The sequence below is a fragment of the Canis lupus genome, chromosome 8, assembly GCF_048164855.1.
Source record: "Canis lupus baileyi chromosome 8, mCanLup2.hap1, whole genome shotgun sequence".
NCBI lineage: Eukaryota > Metazoa > Chordata > Mammalia > Carnivora > Canidae > Canis > Canis lupus.
The window spans coordinates 55,887,704-55,906,525 of NC_132845.1; the positions used below are offsets into that span (position 1 = coordinate 55,887,704).

At 46.8% G+C, this 18,822-nt stretch overlaps 1 protein-coding gene across 2 annotated transcripts in view; it reads left to right on the forward strand.

Annotated features, from left to right (window-relative positions):
* PRKCB (protein kinase C beta) overlaps nucleotides 1-11,831 on the forward strand; it is a 324,641-nt gene extending 312,810 nt beyond the window's left edge. Inside the window, exon 17 of one of the 2 annotated variants that reach the window (XM_072836199.1) lies at nucleotides 4,954-6,329. In XM_072836199.1, the coding sequence (XP_072692300.1) occupies nucleotides 4,954-5,112 (159 nt within the window). In that variant the 3' untranslated portion in view covers nucleotides 5,113-6,329. Of the gene's footprint in view, nucleotides 1-4,953; nucleotides 6,330-11,177 lie in introns of those variants that run through there. The other variant, XM_072836200.1, reaches the window with a different exon arrangement.
* The last annotated feature ends 6,991 nt before the right edge of the window (nucleotides 11,832-18,822 follow it).

An 18,822-nucleotide genomic window follows, 5' to 3' on the forward strand; every position in this document is an offset into this window, starting at 1 on the left:
CTCTCTGTGTGTGTCCCTCGATCCCGCTGCCGGCCGCTCTCCAAGGACACGGCAGGCGCCGGCTCATCCCGCCTGCGCCTCCCAGGGGCTGACGTCTCCATTTAGGGAGCGCTCCTGAAGCTAATGGGCAGTGACAGCTCCATTTGAAAAACACGGAAACACTTAGGGAGGCTGTGATCGGCCAGCCCCGTAAGCTGCTTATTAGCAGGAAAATCACGCTCCCGCTGTATTGTGCCCCCTTGGTTAACCCCTGCGTTGGCAGCTCCTCCCTGCTATCTCACTTAAAGATTTCATTGTTCTCCGAGGCAGTGGGGGGGCTGGGGGGGAGGGCTCAAAGCTGCCAGAAGCTGTTTCCGTCTCCTCTCACAGCCTCTGGGGAGGCCCCAGCAGAGCTGCAGCCTTCTGGTGTGCACGGCAAATGGATGGTTTTTAAAGACAAACGGCCCCTGAAGATTCCACGTCTCGGTTCACACGCTTCCCGCATGGGCTGGTTTGGGTCCCGGCACCCAAGCCAAAGAGGAACAGGTGCAGGTGAGCCTTATCCCGTGCTCGCCCCCAGCCCCGTGGCCCCGTCCACCTGCTCTCCGCTCCAGATGACCACAGCCAGCTCCTATGTTCCCCGGGGCCTCGGCCATCCGCCTAGCTGCCGCCGCTCTTCAGTCCCCACACCCTTGCACCCCCACTGGACACTCAGGCTTATCAAACAGGACAGCAAGTGCCCGATTGCCTCCTGAAGGCGCTCTAGCCCGAGTGCCCCACTCGCCCCGAGCTCAGGAGCAAGGTTGTAGGGTCACCGGCAGGTCCTCTCTTCCTGGAATACCCACTTCTGACCCATCAGCAAATCCTGCCACCCCCCCCCCACTCCAGATGCACTTTTCTATCTCCCCCAAGGGCACCTGCCTCCGAGGTGCCATCCTCTCTCACCTCCCGGCTGACCCCCCTGCCTCTCGTCCTTCCATCAGTTTTGTACCAGCGCCAACGACGGTAGGGAAACATGAGTCAAGAGTGCCTCGGGTGCTCAGAACCCTCCAGGCCTTCTCACCAGGCAGAGATGGAAAGCGTCTGCCCTCCCTCGGCCAGCAAGGCCCTCCATCCAGCCCCTGGCCCTCTTTCTCACCGTGTCACCCCTCTGCCTCATGGTCACCGCTCTGGCCACCCTAGCCTCCCTTGGCTGTCTAATGACTCTGCCCAGCGAGCATGCCTGTCTCTGGGCCTTTGCAAATGCACTTCCCTCTGCCTGGAATGCTTTTCCTCCAGACACTCAGATGGCTCCCTCCCTCCCTTCACGGAGGGCTTGCTCAAAGCTCATCTCCTAAGAGCTATCACTTTATCGAAAATGGCATTCTCTTCACCCTGTATCACTGGCCTCACTTTATTTTTCTTAATACCATTTGCCTTCTCCGTCTGGCATTAAGACACAACCATGTACATTTGCAGTCCCACTTCTGTTTCTGTGTCTGTTGCCTTTCTTCCCCAGTAGAATACAAATTCCACGAGGCATAGATTTTTGTATAATTTACTCTTATAATAGGACCTGGTACATAGTAGATACTTACTAAATCTTTTTTTTTTTAAGATTTTATTTATTTATTCATGAAAGACACAGAGAGAGGCAGAGACACAGGCAGAGGGAGAAGAAGCAGGCTCCATGCAGGGAGCCCGATGTGGGACTCGATCCCAGGACTCCAGGATCATGCCCTGGGCCGAAGGCAGGCACTAAACCACTGAGTCACCCAGGTGTCCTCACTAAATCTTTCTTGAATGAAAAAAAAAAAAAAAAGACGCATAAACAATGAAAGAACCTGGACAGTGATTCTGACCACACTGTATTGAGGGTCCATCGTTCCGTGAGCAAAAATTGTCTTCCAAATACCCACCATTTGCTTCAACGTGGATGGAACTGGAGGGTATTATGCTGAGTGAAGTAAGTCAGTCGGAGAAGGACAAACATTATATGTTCTCATTCATTTGGGGAATATAAATAATAGTGAAAGGGAATATAAGGGAAGGGAGAAGAAATGTGTGGGAAATATCAGAAAGGGAGACAGAACGTAAAGACTGCTAACTCTGGGAAACGAACTAGGGGTGGTAGAAGGGGAGAAGGGCGGGGGGTGGGAGTGAATGGGTGACGGGCACTGGGGTTTATTCTGTATGTTACTAAATTGAACACCAATAAAAAATAAATTAAAAAACAAAAAAACAAAAAAAAATTGTCTTCCACCAGCCAGCAGAGCAGACTGCCAAGTCTTGAGTATATGGTGGGCAGGTGCAGGGGGAGGGGGGCCACTTCTCATTTTCTGAGATCTGAAGCAAAGATACCAACATGGCTGAAAAGAATTTAGCTTGGGATAGCAAATATGTTTCTCCACGTCAGACACGAGTCTTTAAAAAATGTAAAGTTGTTTCTTCAATATTTAAAAAACTTGGGATGCCAGGGTAGCACAGCGATAAGCATCTGCCTTTGGCTCAGGGTATGATCCTGGAGTTCCAGGATCAAGTCCTGCATCGGGCTCCCTGCATGGAGCCTGCTTCTCCCTCTGCCTGTATCTCTGCCTCTGTGGATATGTGTGTGCATATCTCTCATGAATAAATAAATAAAAATCTTAAAATAAAAATTAAAAAAACAAAATTTTTTTTTTAATTTAAACTTAAACATCCTGAAAACACCCTGTCTTTGGGAGCATACACAGTCTGCAGGGAAAACAAGAATCAAATCATGCTTACAGCTAGGATGCCTTGACACTTCACTTGGTTCCAGGCACCAGGCCAGTCACACACATGATGTCCTGCAGCCTCGTGGGCTCCCTTCTGCCCCAGTGGGAACAGAGCAGGAGTTCTGAGGCCTCTGGGCACTGAGTCTCATGCACACACACACACACCCCCTCCCATACCTGTGCTTCCCTTGACCCTGGGCCTTGAAGGAGCAAAAGGGGGAGTGTGTGCTCCTTGACTTTCTCAACTTAACTTCCCTCTGCCCATGACTCAGGCTCGGTGGCAGCTCTTCACCTTCTCATCTGCCTCCCCCCAGCTGCCAAGTGTGGTGGCCCATTTTCCACAAATCCCCTGCTTGACCCCTCAGAGATATTTCAGCTCCAAAAGCGCCCCTCTCCCTGGGGATTCCCTCAGTCCCCAGCCTGTCTGGCCGTGTCCCCTCCTGGGTCTCCTCTTCCCGCCCTCTCAGTTTTAGGGGCAGTTTTCTCACTGGCAGTTGGAAATCAGATCCCCATCTCCTGGGGTGGTTATGTGAAGCCAAAAGGTAATGTATGCGAAACTCTGAGCCAATTGCCTGAAAACTGCTCTGCAGTTTTTATTACTACTACTACTATTATTATTATTATTATTATTATTATTATTATCTTTCTTCCACTTCCCATGTTCTGTCCTTAATTTTTTTTTCAAGACCTCTCTCCTGAGCTCCAGAATCTGTTCTTCTGATGCCCTCAGGTCATCTCCCGGAACCTCTCTGGTCCCTCAAAGTCATTGCGTCCAAACAGAAATAGCCATCTTACTGAATTTTCCCACTTTCTCTGTCTCAGGGGTTGATGCAACCACATTCTCACTGTCCTTCAAACCAGAGACCTCTTCATCCCCATCCTTGACTCCTCCTCCCTCCCCTCCCAGCCCCACCTCACTTGGTACTGTACTCCTTAGCCTAGGAACCATCCATATAGAATGGAGCCAGGAGTGTGGACTCATGTCAGAGGGACCTGGCTCACGTTGCAGCTCATGCAGTGGCTGTGTGGCCTTGAACAATTGACATCATCTCCCTGGCCTTGGTGTCTTCATTGATCCAGTGGGAATAATGCCCCCTTCATTGGGTCATGGGGAGGATTAAAGAAGATCACGTAGGTAGAGCATTCTAGGGTGCCTGACTTATAGCAAATGCATAATGAACATTAGCTGTCATAACTACTAGTACTACTTACTGCTCTATTATTAGCTTGTGGTTACCTGCTGTAGACACAGTATTTCAAATATTTAGCTCTCGTACAAATGTTTCCTGGTGAAGAACAAAGAATGTCATATTTAGTGACTGAGTGTCTCTTCTTATTGGGTAAGAACTAGTGTGTGCGTGTGTGTACACCTGCATACATGTGCACGTGTGCGAACACACATTCGTTTCAACTCTGCCTCAGACCAAGACCTTTTCATAAATACAGACCCCAGGATGGGTGAAAAATGATGACAGTTTCCTCTCTAGACTCCAACTGCCCCACCAAGCACTGGCTTGTGTTTCAACCCACACCCTCCGTTCCCATTTGGAGAGAGAATGGCTGGGTTTGTCTGCGGGTACCTTGTGATTAGAGGTCAAGGACTTACCCAGCTAACCAGGGCCTCATGGTCAGCCAGCCATTGCAGGCACCAGAGCCAAGTCTTGGGATCTATCTCCACTGACTAGAGTTTGTAAACTCTTGGATCTCTGGAGCTGGAAACGTCTGATGTTCCTGACTGGCAGCCAGAGGACAGCGCTTGAGGGATCCACTGCTAAATATTGGGATCTCCCAGGTGATGTATTAACTGGCTCATCACTTTGTATCTGGCGCCCCATGAAACATCGCTGGTACCTTAATCCCATCTCTTTCAACAGGTGGGCTTGGCTGACTCCTTGGGATTGGGGGTCGGGGGTGGAGGGACATGCCACATGCCACCAGCCCCACCATCTCATGCCTTTGCCATGCAGCTCCTGACTGCCCAGAGGACTCCAGGGGCAGCTCATGAGCCCTAGAAACTGAAGGTCGGGAGTCCAAGGTCATGTACCAAAGGTCATGAAAATTTTGCATTTTATGTTGCTCTCATTACTGATCATTGAAACAACCTCTCTGAGGCAGTGGAGCAAGCCACGCCTCGTTTTGTTTGGTTCTGTTTTGTTTGGGTTTTTTTGTTTGTTTGTTTTCTTTCTTTCTTTTTTTTTTTTTTCCACCTACCACAAGTTCTTTTCTCCCCCTCTCATAGTGTGGGCGAAATGCTGAAAACTTCGACCGGTTTTTCACTCGTCATCCACCAGTCCTAACACCTCCCGACCAGGAAGTCATCAGGAATATTGACCAGTCAGAATTCGAAGGATTTTCCTTTGTTAACTCTGAATTTTTAAAACCTGAAGTCAAGAGCTAAGTAGATGTGTAGACCTCCGTCCTTCATTTCTGTCATTCAAGCTCAACGGCCGTTGTGGTGACATCTTTTCTTTCATTGCCACGTCGCATCCATGTTTTATTTGCTGATGAGACTAGAGTGACCATGTTTCAGAAACCAAATGTCCTCGGGTAGTTTGGAGCATCTCTATGAGATGGGATGATGCAGGTGGCACGTCGAAAAGGCTGCTGCGTAATCAACACATTAGCAAAGTCCTCTTACCATTGATTTTTCCAAGCACGTCAGCTCCGCGGACCCAGTCGGGACAGAAAATGCCTGCTTTCTCTCCCTCTGTTCCATTTCACATGCTTTTCCAACGCCAAGCATCCGGTCTAGATTGTTCTACCAAAAGAATGGATCACTGGATGCTCGCAGTATTCTCTCCCTTCTGGACGGGGAGCGTGGCTTCATTCCAAGTGCATGGTTGCTTTGAGGTACAGGGGATTCCTCTATTAGGCCTGTTTGGAGGCCCCATGAGCTGTGCAAAGCACAGGCTAAAAATAACATTGTATTCTGTTGTTTTTTAGACTCAAAGTTAAGGAGATTATCTCAGCCCTTTTAAAATGCCAAGAGTGTGCTTTTAGACAGTCTCAATCTAAAAGTACCTCCAGAGGTCAGTCAAAAGGCAAACCAGCTGGGGCGCCACCTCCATGCTGTCATTTCTGATACCCTGTGTCCCTGATCGCCTTCATCCTCCAACTCCTTGCAAAGGGCATTTGGCATCACTCCCTGAAAAGACATGGTCACTCTAGCAAGGTCCCAGGGGACCATGGTTTTACATTACATTTCAAGTTTATTTGCTTTGGGGTTTTATTTCTGTTGTTGTTCAGATGCAAAAAAGAAAAAAAAACTCACTTTGTTACACATGCTTTGAAATATGTGTCCAAATGTTATTAACCACGGTCACCTGCTTTGATTTGTCAAGAAGGCGGCTCTGGAGCCTAGCAGACCCATACCCGTGCAGATGGGATTTGCCTAGGTTTGTTGCTGCCTTGGGAAAGCTAATTAAGCGTTCTGAGAAAGACACCATTTCTTGAAACATAGACGGTTGTATTCTTCACTTTGATGTTGTTTTGCAAGATGTTTGTGGAAATGTCCATTTGTATCTGGATATTTGTTATGTGCCATTTTTTTTCTAGCATCGAGATACAATAAAAAAAAATGAAAGAAAGAAAGAAGAAATGCTATTGCAAGAAAAACGGCTCTCTTTGAAAAATATGGACCCAAACTGCCAAGCGGGGCTCCTGAGGCTTCAGGACAGAAAGGAACTAAACCCAGAGCTTAACCTCAGACCCCCGGCTCTACCAGTCCAAGAGGCTGGGGACCGTTCAGGGACTCCTGGCAGCCTGTAATGGGATGGGATGAGCTGGCCGGGGCTTCCAATGATATCGGAGGTCAAGGCCAGAGTCACGTTTAGGGCCAGCTAGCAGCATAGCTGTGGCTCTTGATTTTCTTATCAAAATCACCACTCCTCCCAGCTTGGAATAAATATTCTTTCATGCGAGCAGGTCTGTGAGCCCCCAGAAGCCAAGGAAACCCCTTGGGTGGAAGAAATCCTGTTTCTGCCTGAGCTGATGAGGATGGCAGGTGGTTCCCCATCCTTGCCTACTGTCTCATTCTATTCCCAGGCAGCTCTACAGAGAATTATTATCAGAAGTCGAGTGATCTCCAGAAGCACCAGGGTTTCTAAGACACCATCAGGAGAACTTTACAGACTTGACAAATGTCCTTGAAGGAACACTTCTCATCTTTAAGAAACCCGAGATTTGGATTTGCACATAGGCAGGGGGTCCTGGCTCACTCCTGTCTGCCCTCTGCTTCTCCTTGCTGCAGGCTGTAGGACTGTCCTGCTGCTGCCATGGTGGTAGCCATGTAAGCCCCATGTGGGGCAAACCCCAAGTCCCAGCTGACAAGCTCAGAAAGTTAGAGAAGGAGTTAAATCGGGACAGAACCCTCCTCCCTCATTTTATTGTTGGAAAATTGGCATCTGGAGAGAGGAAGTGACTTGCCCACGGTCAGCCAGCTGGGGTACAAACCCAGGTTCTCTGACTAAGTTCAGGCCTGTTTCTGCTCTATAGCTGACATCTCTGAGCCATGCCCACCAACAGGCAAGTTATTTGAGATCCTTTGTCTGGCTTTTGGGTTACCAGGTCTTTCCTTGTACATGCTCTCAGGATGATAAAAACCATATAGAAGCATTGGGCCATTGACAGATTATTTGAGACAAGGTTAGAGAACAATGTAAGATAGGTAGGTAGATAGCTAGACATAGATAGATAGATGATAGATAGATAGATAGATAGATAGATAGATAGATAGATAGATGATAGATAGGTAGATAGATGGTAGATAAAATATATTGTATATACACTGCACATTTTCCAAATTTCTGTCATTATTTTTCCAAAAGTTGAATTGTTTGCAGAAAGAAGTACTCAAGCCAAAGTCTCCGTTCTCCTAACACACCTTGCTGAGGGTTGCCCAGTGAAGGCTTCTGTGGAAGTGAGGGATCGTTGGTCAGAGTTCCTGCAATTTCCTTTTCTATCACCATTCTAAGTCCAAAGGAGACCAAGAAACAGAGCTTAGAGAATATGTAACCTCCGGGCAACACTTTGCAAGTTTATCCAGGAAGAAAGATTTTTCCACTTCCTGTGCAGTCATTCACATATTCCACTCCCCATTCATTCATCCAGGAAGCATTCATTGAGAACCAGCTATGTGCCAGGCTCTCTGCTGGGTGGCAGGAGCACAGTGGGGGAGATGCTATCCAGGAGGGCAGCCATTAAACAAGTATTTAAAAGCATAATGTGATCTAGAGATAACCAGTTTCTGAGTTAGTCAGAGGAGGCTTCTTACAAGAAAGCAGAAGTCATCACAGGGCTTCAGGGCTCCTTTCTCTCTGCCGACCACAGTTTGAGGCTGAAAGAGGAAATGCAGCAGTGCCCTCACCCAAATTTCTGTAATAATCCTAAAATACAGTGGGTGGGGAAGGACAGGGGCTAGATGGTAGCTGAGGTGGGTTTCCTTCTGGAAGGCCAAAGGCCCAGTCTCCATGCTCAAAAAGACCATAGAATCACCAAGATTTGAGCAGAGACAGATACTCATGGGGGTGGGGGTGGGGATTGGTTTTACAGCTCATTTCCAGGTCCTGAATCTCATGTCTTAGTGAGAGTTTTCTACCCAGATTCCTGCAGGCATTATCCTTTCCAGCTCTCAGGGAGAAGCCATCCTGCCAGCACACTGCCCCCAGCTTGACACCGCCTGGTTCTTCTAGATGAGACAGGCTGAGATTTTCCAAAAGAACTTAAATTAGGGAAGAATTCTAAAAAAGGAAATTGAATAAGAAAATCTGAAGAAACCTAAACACAGTGCATGTTAGCCATAGCTAATTGTCTATCAGGGTCCAAGAATCCCTCTTGGCATTTCTTACACTACTCATGAACCTGCTCCTCTTCTAAGAAAGGGTAGGACCGCGGTCATAATGATCTTGGGGAATCAATAGGAGGCCAGTGGAATTAATAACCCTACTTGGCTGAGTGATATTCTGCTTATGTGGCTTCAGATGCTATCAACCCAAAAAAGAATGGTCTCAACAGAGAGGCCTATCCTCTCCTGCCTTCTAAAGGTAAAATTCTGGGGTACTTCCTAGGAGGATCAGCCCACAGGATGAAATCCGTTATGGCAGGTTCTATTTGGACCGTGTGGCTGTTTGAAACACGAGACCTCACCAGCACAGCAGATGCGGAAGAGCTTTGACAACTGGGGGTGGTGGTTAAGGGAACCTCCAGGGATGCCCAGAGGCAGGGAAGGCCAGATGGGGTCAATGTTCCTCGGGGGAGATCTGAAAGGCGGCAACTGCCGGTCTTCCAGCCCCAAATCTACGGGGGCGGGGGGAGCGCACAGAACCCCACAGCTCTCAGACCTTGAAGGGGCCTAACAATCCAGTCTCTGCTGGGCCTTAGAATGGACAGAGGCTGATGTGAACGACCCATAGAATCAACAGGAACAATTTCATTGCTTCACTACAGAGTGGGGTCTCTGTCTGGCTCGAGGACGAGAGGCTCATCTTTAGTCAAGTCTTCCTTCATTGACTGATTCATTCACTTAACAAATAGTTATGGACAACCTACAGGGTGCCAAGCATTATTTCTGGCAGTAGAAATACAGTAGTGAGGAAACAGGCACGGACCCTCCCCGCCTGGAGAGAGGCAGTAAATAAGACAGTGTCTGATAGTAAGTAGGTGCCATGAAGACAATTAAAAGGATGCTAAGGTATGACTTGTAGGGTCCAGAGTGCGGGTGATACTAAAGGAAGGGGTGATGTTCGAGCTTCTCTCTGAACACAGTCTGTGCCTGGGACAGGACAGGACAGGCTGACAGCGGGCAGGACAAAATGCGGTAGAATGAGCGGGGCGCAGCAGGAGATGGCCCAGCATCTAGAAAACAGCTCCATCCGCATCTTGAGCCCACTGCAGTCTGGCGACGCTTACTGAAGTGTGTTCCTTATCACCCCCCACTCCTCACTCCCACACCCCAACACATACAACACAATTAAGTGGCAACTCCCTAGGGACATTCTACCTATCTCAGGGAGCAGCCTGAAAGAAGGCATTCTCGTGGGAGGCATTTGGCAAAGGGGAACGAGCCCAGCAGTGAGAAGACCTAATAGTCGGCTCCCATTAGGAGCTGAACTAAAGCATGGATGGCAACTGACTGGACTCCAACGAATCAGTCAGTTCTCACTGAGCCTCCCCTCTTTACCATCTGAGCCAGCACTGGCTTCAGCGAGGCAAACCCAGGCATGCTCCTCAGCTCCCCTGCAATAGAGGTCTCCCACCCCCACCCCAAGTCAGAGGGACTGAGATGAGCCCTAATTAAGAACAGCGTGGTCAGGTAAAGATCACTCCCCCACTCTGCAACCTTGGGCAAGTCACTGTATCTTCCTGCACCTGTTTTCTCCGAGGGGGTAGGGGAGGACTCTCCAGCTCCTCCTGCCCTCAGGTGGGTGGTGAGGATGGGAAAGAACGAGAGCCTGCAGGACCCTGAGCAGGTGAGAACATCATACAGATGTGAGGTGTTTTTATTAGTCCACAATTGGACATTCCCTCGAAAAGACTGACCCAAATTGTAATTAGTAACCTGGGATTAATGCCTCCCATCCCCACACCAAAAAAAAAAAAAAGAAAGAAAAGAAAAGGAAGAAATGTCGGGCTAACCAGGAGAAGAAAATTTTTGTTTTTGTTTTTGTTTTTTTTTTAATTTTTTATTGGTGTTCAATTTACTAACATACAGAATAACCCCCAATTTTTGTTTGTTTTAAGGCTGCCCTGACTGACCTTACTTTAAGCTTTGGGTTTTGTTTCTTCTAGCTTGTTGACTAGATACATGCAATGCTGTAACCGTCCTTGTAGAGAGCCTGTGGCTGACAAAGACCCAAATTCTAGTCTGAGGGTGGATTTCTGAGCATCCCTTCAAAGCCTGGCTTGCACCAGGGGACATGGGGTGGACAGTGGTCAGCTCCTCTCATCATCAGGCAGCGATCTGATGTCCCGACATGCCAATCACTCCACCTTCTTGGCAACTGAGAGGTTTGCGCCACCGTTCTCCTTTATTAAGGAAAAAAAAAAAAAGGCCTCCTCGCCATAGGGGTCACTGTTGGATGATTTTCTCCTGGACGCTCTCTCCCATGACAAATTCTATGACATGTTACATGGTAGGAAGTAGTTTCCAGTTCAATTCATCTCAAAGCCAAAGAAAACAGAACACACACACATTACACACATTCTCCACTTTATGACAATCCTTAAAGCAACTCAACGTTTCCTTTCCTTCCTTAGGCCATCTCCACCCAGTTTTCTCTCCTGAAGCCAACATACAATGTGAAGTGAAAGGCAGGGGATAGTATGCGCAACGCACCTGCTAAATAACTCAGCACAGGGCTCTTTCTGACTCTGCCCATGAGATGTCATCGGCTTCCCACTAACTGGCAGGTGTGGGTCGTGTTTCCTTCGTATGCTGTGTTAATGTGTTTGCTTTCCATTTGGCAGAGAGACAAGCGAGACACCTCCAACTTCGACAAGGAGTTCACCAGACAGCCTGTGGAACTCACGCCTACTGATAAACTCTTCATCATGAACTTGGACCAAAATGAATTTGCTGGCTTCTCCTATACTAACCCAGAGTTTGTCATTAACGTGTAGGTGAATGCAGACTCCATTGTCGAGCCTGGAGTGTTAAGACTTCAGGCCACGTGTATGTATCAATTCTAGTCTTCCAGGATCCATGGTGCATATGCTGGCATTCAATATGTGGAGGGCTTGTCCTAGAGGGCTTTTCTTTGTATGTGTAGCTTGCTAGTTTGTTTTCTACATTTGAAAATGTTTAGTTTTAGAGTAAGCGCTTTATCCAATTATAGAGGTACAATTTTCCAAACTTCCAGAAACTCATCAAAAGAACAGACGATGTCAAAACTACTGTGTCTGATACCAAAATGCTTCAGTATTTGTAATTTTTAAAGTCAGAAGCTGATGTTCCTGGTAAATGTTTTTACAGTTATTCTATCATATCTTCTCTGAATGCTAAGCATGACTGGTATTTTTAAAAATTGTGAGTAAGCTTTGCAGTTACTGTGAACTATTGTCTCTTGGAGGAAATTTTTTGTTTAAGAATTGATATGATTAAACTGAGTTAATATATGCAAACTCTCTTGTTAACATGTCTGCTTTTAAATAGGCCCTGGGACAGGGGTTATAAACCAGGGAGCCATAGGCTGATGCGGCTAGCAGATGAGCTTTGTTTCACATACACATAATTTTATTTCATTGTCAACATTAAAAAATGGGATATTTCATATAAATTCTGGGGCCTTCAGATTCACTTGAAAAAATAATTGGAAGAGGGCTAGCAGCCCTGAGCCTGGTTCCCTTGTGGAAATAATTCAACCAAACTGAGAAATGGCTGTCTCCTTTAAAAGCAATGTGGGCCCTCCCTCCTCCATCAGTCTCCACCATGCCCTGTCGTCTTACGCTCTCTAGCCACTTCCCTGGTTGCTGTAGATTTGAGGCTGAAACCTCTGCCATTTGCAAATCACAGACTTAATGACCTCAATATTTTCCTCTGCCCAGAATCAGGGTTTCTGCTCAGTGATCCGTTCAGTGTGGTTTGTGTGTATTAAATCCTTATGCACAAAGCTCATAACAAAGATTTCATTTCCGGGGCACCTGGGTGGCTCAGTGGTTGAGCGTCTGCCTGGGCTCAGGTCGTGATCCCGGGGTCCTGGGATCGAGTCCCACATCGGGCTCCCCATGGGGAGCTTGCTTCTCCCTCTGCCTATGTCTCTGCCTCTCTGTGTGTCTCTCGTGAAGAAATAAAATATTAAAAAAAAAAAAGATTTCATTTCCACCTATAACAAAAGTCAGCAAGGAAGTTGCTGTCAGTACAAAGAGAAAACTTTTTTTTTTTGAAAAATTTTTTATTTATTTAAGAAGGCACAGAGGGAAAGGAGAGAGAAACTCAAGCAGATGCCATACAGAGCATGGAGCCTGAAGTGGGGCTCAATCACACAGCCCCAAGATCACAACCTGAACTGAAACCAAGAGTCAGACACTTAACCAACTGTGCCACACAGATGCCCTGAGAAGAACACTTTTCTGTGGTCTATGAGGATGTCACTATTTGTAAATCCACTTACTTTTTACTATTTTCTCCTAATTTGACATCTGCAAAAAAAAAAGAAAGAAAGAAGCTTATGCCCTTTTCTCCACCACCATACTTGCTCAGGGAGGCCAGAATAGGAGGAAAATAAAATGAAACTCGGCATGATAAGGAGCCCCACTCTCTGAGATCAGAGTGGCACATTAATGAATCACTGGGTGTCAGCCTGATAACTTCTCTGAATGAAATCATGCTTCTATTTTCTTTTTGAAAGATGTACTAATCCAATCTATGGCACATGCCTTTGTAGCTGCTAATGCCAGTGGGTAGCACAAAAGAGCAAACCTGTCACACCAAGTACGTTGTGACTCCACAGAGTTTATTCATCTCCTGCCTCTTTGGAAAATGCCCACTAAATGGAGCAGCGGACAGATGCAGTGAATCCACTGATCCTAGGGCATTCTTTGCAGAATTTTAGAAACTCTGCCAGTTAAAATTGGGGAAAGCCAACTTAAAGTGAAGGAAGAAACTGTGTGTTCTGTGCATCACATTTAGAAAACAAAAATAAGCGGCTTTCTATAGACCTTTGATGACATGTTCCATTTAAGATGACAATATAAAAGAGCTTGCTATTGCCACTTCTGATTTTTCCCCGTCTCATGCCAGCCCCTCATATTTTCTGCCTCTGCTGGATATAAACTCATCTTTCCTTTCCTAGGTATTGAGCACTGCTCTGGGCCAGGCACAATTCTCGGTGCTGAGGATATAGAGACCAAACAAGACAGCCCAGGACTTTTTTTTTTTTTTTTAAGATTTTATTTATTTGAGAGAGAGAGAGTGCATGCAAGCACAAGTGGGTGGAGGAGGCAGAGGGAGAAGCAGACACTGCCCACGCCCTCCCCGCCTGGCTGAGCAGGGAGCCCAAATCCCGCTGGGACCCTGGGATCACAACCTGAGCCACAGACAGACACCAACTGAGCCACCCAGACACACCCAGCCCAGGACTTTCTACTAACAAGAACAAGAAGACACAGAAGTCCCCGCCTCTCACCTTCCTAGGATCATGTCCAGCAAGAAATGAGTGGGAGCTCCTATAAAACTCCTGAAGTTTGCTCTCATTGGCTCAGCCTGGTCATGTGCACACTCTTGACCTGAGCTCTACTTCTGGGGTGGAGCTGGGAGGTTGCAAAGGGACGTTAATGGGCCAAACCTAAGTTGTATTAGTTATCTATTCCTGTATAACGAGTTGCTCCCAAACTTTGAAATAACCAATATGTATCACCTCTCGATGTCTGCAGGCAAGAAAGCTAGGTGTTGCTTACCTGGCATCACCCTTCTCCTGAAGTTACAGGCAAGCTGTCGGCCAGGGTTGCAGTAACCTGAAGGATTAACTTGGGAGGAGATGGGATTCACTTCTAAGCTTACTCACATGGCGGTTGGCAACTTCAGTTCCTCACCAGACAGACATCCCCAGAGAACTGTCTGGACATTGCAACTGGCTTCCCCCACTGCAAATGATTCAAGGGCCCAATCTGGAAGCCATCTAATCTCAGAAGCCACTGCCCATCACACTGCTGTTTTTTATGCTTTAAGAAGCAAGTCAATAAATCCAGCCCACACTCCAGGCAAAGGCCTTACACAAGGTGAGAATCCCCAGAGGTGGGGGCCCTGGGGTGTCATCGCAGAGACTACCGACCACATATATCATGAGCTACACTTCTAGAGCAATGGGTAGAGAGCCACCTGAACCATGTGAACTGAGAATGAGCAAGGAATTTCCCTGAATAAAAATTGGAAGCTGTTCTTGGAACAAGGGGGATGTATATGCTCAGGAAGCAAACCCTAATTGTGGATTCTCTGCAGATGGGAATTTTGATCTGCCCCAAAGATCCCTTAATAAAGTTAAGTAAGTCTGAGAAACAAGCCACTATTGACAAGTAATTCAAGGAGAGACTCAGCTGGCATTGCCCTTGGTTCACAAAGGTCCCCATTGTTTCATTGCCAAGCTCACTACCAAAGGCAAGGACCTGACTTTGACCTGATGAATTGTAGTCCTTCACCTTCAGAGATTCAGTCTTCACCAAGTTGAGTTGGTGGGAACATACACATGATAAAGAGTCTACGCCAATTGTCCAATACTGAGCAACAAACCATCTCAAAACTTAGTGTCTTAAAACTAGCCACGTATTCTGTGTTTAATGGTGGTTTTTCTGGTCTGACCACCCCAGTGTCTCTTTGATGGTCTTGCTTGTATATATTCAGTCAGATGGAGGGTCAGCTGGTGACTAGATCGTGTAGGATGGTGTTTGACAGCATCACTGGTCTACAAGAAGTTCAGTTATTTTTGCTTGTCTTGGCTCTCCATGTTCTCATATGTTCCAATTAGAACATAGGCTTCTTCATATGGCAGTTTTGAAGACTCCAAAGAATAGTGATGGGAAGCAAACTCCAGTGACAAGCACTTTTCAAGCCTCTGCTTATGTCAGGTTCACTCTTTTCCTATAAGCCAAATTCAAGGGGTGGAGAATTAGATTCCAGTTCTGGATGGGAGGCACTATAAAAACACATTATAAAAGTTAATGGACATAGGGATAGAATAATCCATAACCAATTTTGTGTCTACTACCCAGTCCCTTCACGGAACCATTCGTGAGCTTAGGGAGCATCAGAAAAATAAGGTGGATGGGAAAGAAATTTCCAGGAAACTACCTGGGCTTCCCCCCATGGTCTGGCCACATGGCATGGCCCACCAGAAGTCGGTCCTACTTGTCTCTCCAATCTCAAAGACATGGTGCCAGAGTTCAGGCTTGTCAATTGAATAGTCAGAGCCAACTTGAGAGCTGATGGCATAGGCTTTTTAAACCAATGAGGACAAAGTTCTGAAATCCTCAGATGTTATTTCTGCCATGGTTCTTTTTCTAACCTCATACACAAGCTGAGATGCTAGGAAATCAGAGAGGAATGCAAAGCAAGATAAATGGAAACCAAATCTGGGACACTCAATCCAGTACCATCTATCAATATCTAGCTCTAAAAGCCCTAAAGCCAAATATCTCAGGTCCTATATCTTTGCTGGGTTTGATCTGAAATTGCTTTGACCCACGTGGAATTCTGCTGTTTATCACTTCCTAGACATGCAATACTGGCTCTGAAAGTAAATCCTGACTTCCCAAAGCAATAAAAGTTTGAATTCTAGAGGTTTTGCTCAATGATTGAACCATACTCTCTCCACTATGGATTTTGTCCCATAAATGCAAGTCTCCCTGGCATATAGCCTGCCCAAATTAGGCCAGATGTTAGGGTAAGATTATCATGGTATTTGGAGAAGAGTCAGAAAAACATTCAATTCTGTTTTCAACAAGTCACTCTCCCCTACAAGTTCCAAGAGAGAAATAAATATAAAAAGGACAACGTCTAGCAAATAAACATTGATTACTATTTGAATATTGGACTGTATATCCCAATGGGATCGCAACTCTAAGGTGAGCTGGATTGCATAAAGAATTCCCACATATCATGTGCCTTGTATTACTCATCTATCGCTGTTAACAGATTACCCCAAAACTAACATCTTAAAACAACACACGTTTCTTAGCTCGCAGTTTCTGTGGGTTGGGAATCCAGGTACAGTTTAGCTGGGTCCTCTATTTCAGGGTTCCTCATAAGCCTCAATCAGGGTGTTGGCTGGGGCTGTCACTGGCTGTGGTCTCATCTGATGGTTCAACTAGGGAAAAATCCACTTCTAAGCTCTCTCACATGGCTGTTGGCAGATTTCAGTCCCTGTGAGCTTTTTTTTCTTAAAGATTTTATTTATTCATTGATGAGAGACCAGAGAGTGATGCAGAGACACTGGCAGAGGGAGAAGCAGGCTCTCTGCAGGGAGCCTGATGCAGGTCTCGATCCCAGGACCCCAAGATCACGCCCTGAGTCGAAAGCATACACCCAACCACTGAGCAACCCAGGCATCCTAGGTCCCTGTGAGCTTTAACTGAGAGCTTCAATTCCTTGGTGGCTCTTGATTGGAGGCCACCCACAGTTTCCTTCCATGTGCACCTTTCCAAAATGGCAGATTGCTTTATCAAAGCGTACTGGCTAAGAAGACAGTCTAGCAAGTAAGATAGCAGTTCCATTCAAGTCACTGGGTCCAGCCCACACTTAGGAAGAAGGAATGACACAAGAGCAGAAATAGGCAAGGCAGAGACTAGAGAGCCATGTGAGAAGCTGTCTACCCCATAGATGGAAAGAGTTTATATAGGGTGGTGTATGGGAGGGAAAAGGGGTCTTAGTACTGTGTCTAGTGAATGTGGACCTCTTTTTTTCCGAAGAGTTTGTTTGTTTATTTATTTATGTATGTATGTATTTATTTATTTTGAGAGAGATAGAGAGCAAGAGAGAGCAGGAGTAGAATGAGGGGCAGAAAGATAAGCAGACTCTCCGATGGGCAGGAAACCCAACACAGGGCTCCATCCCAGGACCCTGAGATCATGACCTGAGCCAAAGGCAAAAGCTTAACCCACTGAGTGCCCCAGGCACCCCCAGTGTTCACAACCTTGACCAACCAGACCAGTCCTCCCCCTTGAGGTGAGGTGGAGGGGGAAGGGGGCCATACAGCCATCCTTGCCCTGACGAAGAGCTTCTGAGCTGGTGTGGGCAATCAGACCACCATTTATCCAAATGGAAACGACCCTTTCCTTGGATCAAAAGACTCAGGCCCCTTGTGAACAGAACAGAAATCACCATTTATGTAAGCCTGCAAGATGTAAAAGTCCTTAGTCTCAAACTAGAGGAGTCTCCTCGAACCCGTAAAGTGTGAACAACATCAGATTCACATCGCTGCCCTCGTGTAGCAGCAGAAAGCCAAGAGCAACCATGGCAACTCTAGTTGACGAGTCCCTAAAAGTCTCTGACCCCAAGATTATCTTCAGGAAGATCCACTAGGAGTGAGCAGAGAAAACCTTGAGGAGGCCTTACAGAGGAAGATGGTGAGAAGAGGGAAATATTTAAAAATCATATTCAGAGAGAGAAAAATTAATTTTCTGACTGAACAGAAAAGCAGGAAGAAAATGCCTTCAGATCCCATCCTCTCTCATCTCCTGGCTCAAACCTGGGCTTGAGGGTGATTTTCTCTTATGCTACAAAGCCTGAAATGATGTCAGGCAGTCCGTGACTGCGGGGAGAAATTATTAGAGCTGAATATGAATGAGTATCTTTCATCACTCATTCGATAATTCTCTCCTCAGGGCCGATGACTGATCAGATGGGGAACAAAACATGGGCCCTCTTCTCGTACAGCTGATGTTCTAGGAGGGATTCACATTAAATAGTGAATGAGTAACATGATCGCAGGTAGCAGCAGGTACTAAGGAAGCCCTGCTAGGAGTGGGTTGGTAGGATTGTCAGCTTTTAATTTTTTTAATTTTTTTTAGATTATTTATTTATTCATGAGAGACACACACAGAGAGAGAGGCAGAGACACAGGCAGAGGGAGAAGCAGGCTCCATGCAGGGAGCCCAACGTGGGACTCGATCCCAGGTCTCCAGGATCACGCCCTGGGTTGAAAGTGACATTAAACCGCTGAGCCACCCAGGCTGCCTGGATTGTCAGCTTTTTAACTCAAATGCTCAAGGAAGGCCTCCTTGAGCAGGTGGCAGTTTGAGCTCAGTGACAAGGAGCCAGAGCAAAGCACTGCAAACAGAGGCGACAGCAAAGGCCTGAGCGTGAGGCCGGCCTGCTGAAGATCCGCCCGGAGCCCAGGGAACGGGGGGCACCCAGCAGCCTGGGGAGATGAGGCTGGAGAGGGTGGCAGGGGCTGGATCTGGCAGACATTTCTAGACCTTGGTGAGAAGTCTGTGCTCTTAGTCCGGCGAGAATCCCTTGGACGCTGTATTCATTTCCCACTGCAGCTATAACAAATGAGCACAAACGGTGTGGCTTAACACAACACAAACTGTGGTCTTACAGTTCTGGAGACCTGAGGTCCAAAAATCAATCTTACTGCACTAAGGCTCCTTCTGGAGGCTCTAGGGGAGAATGTTTCCT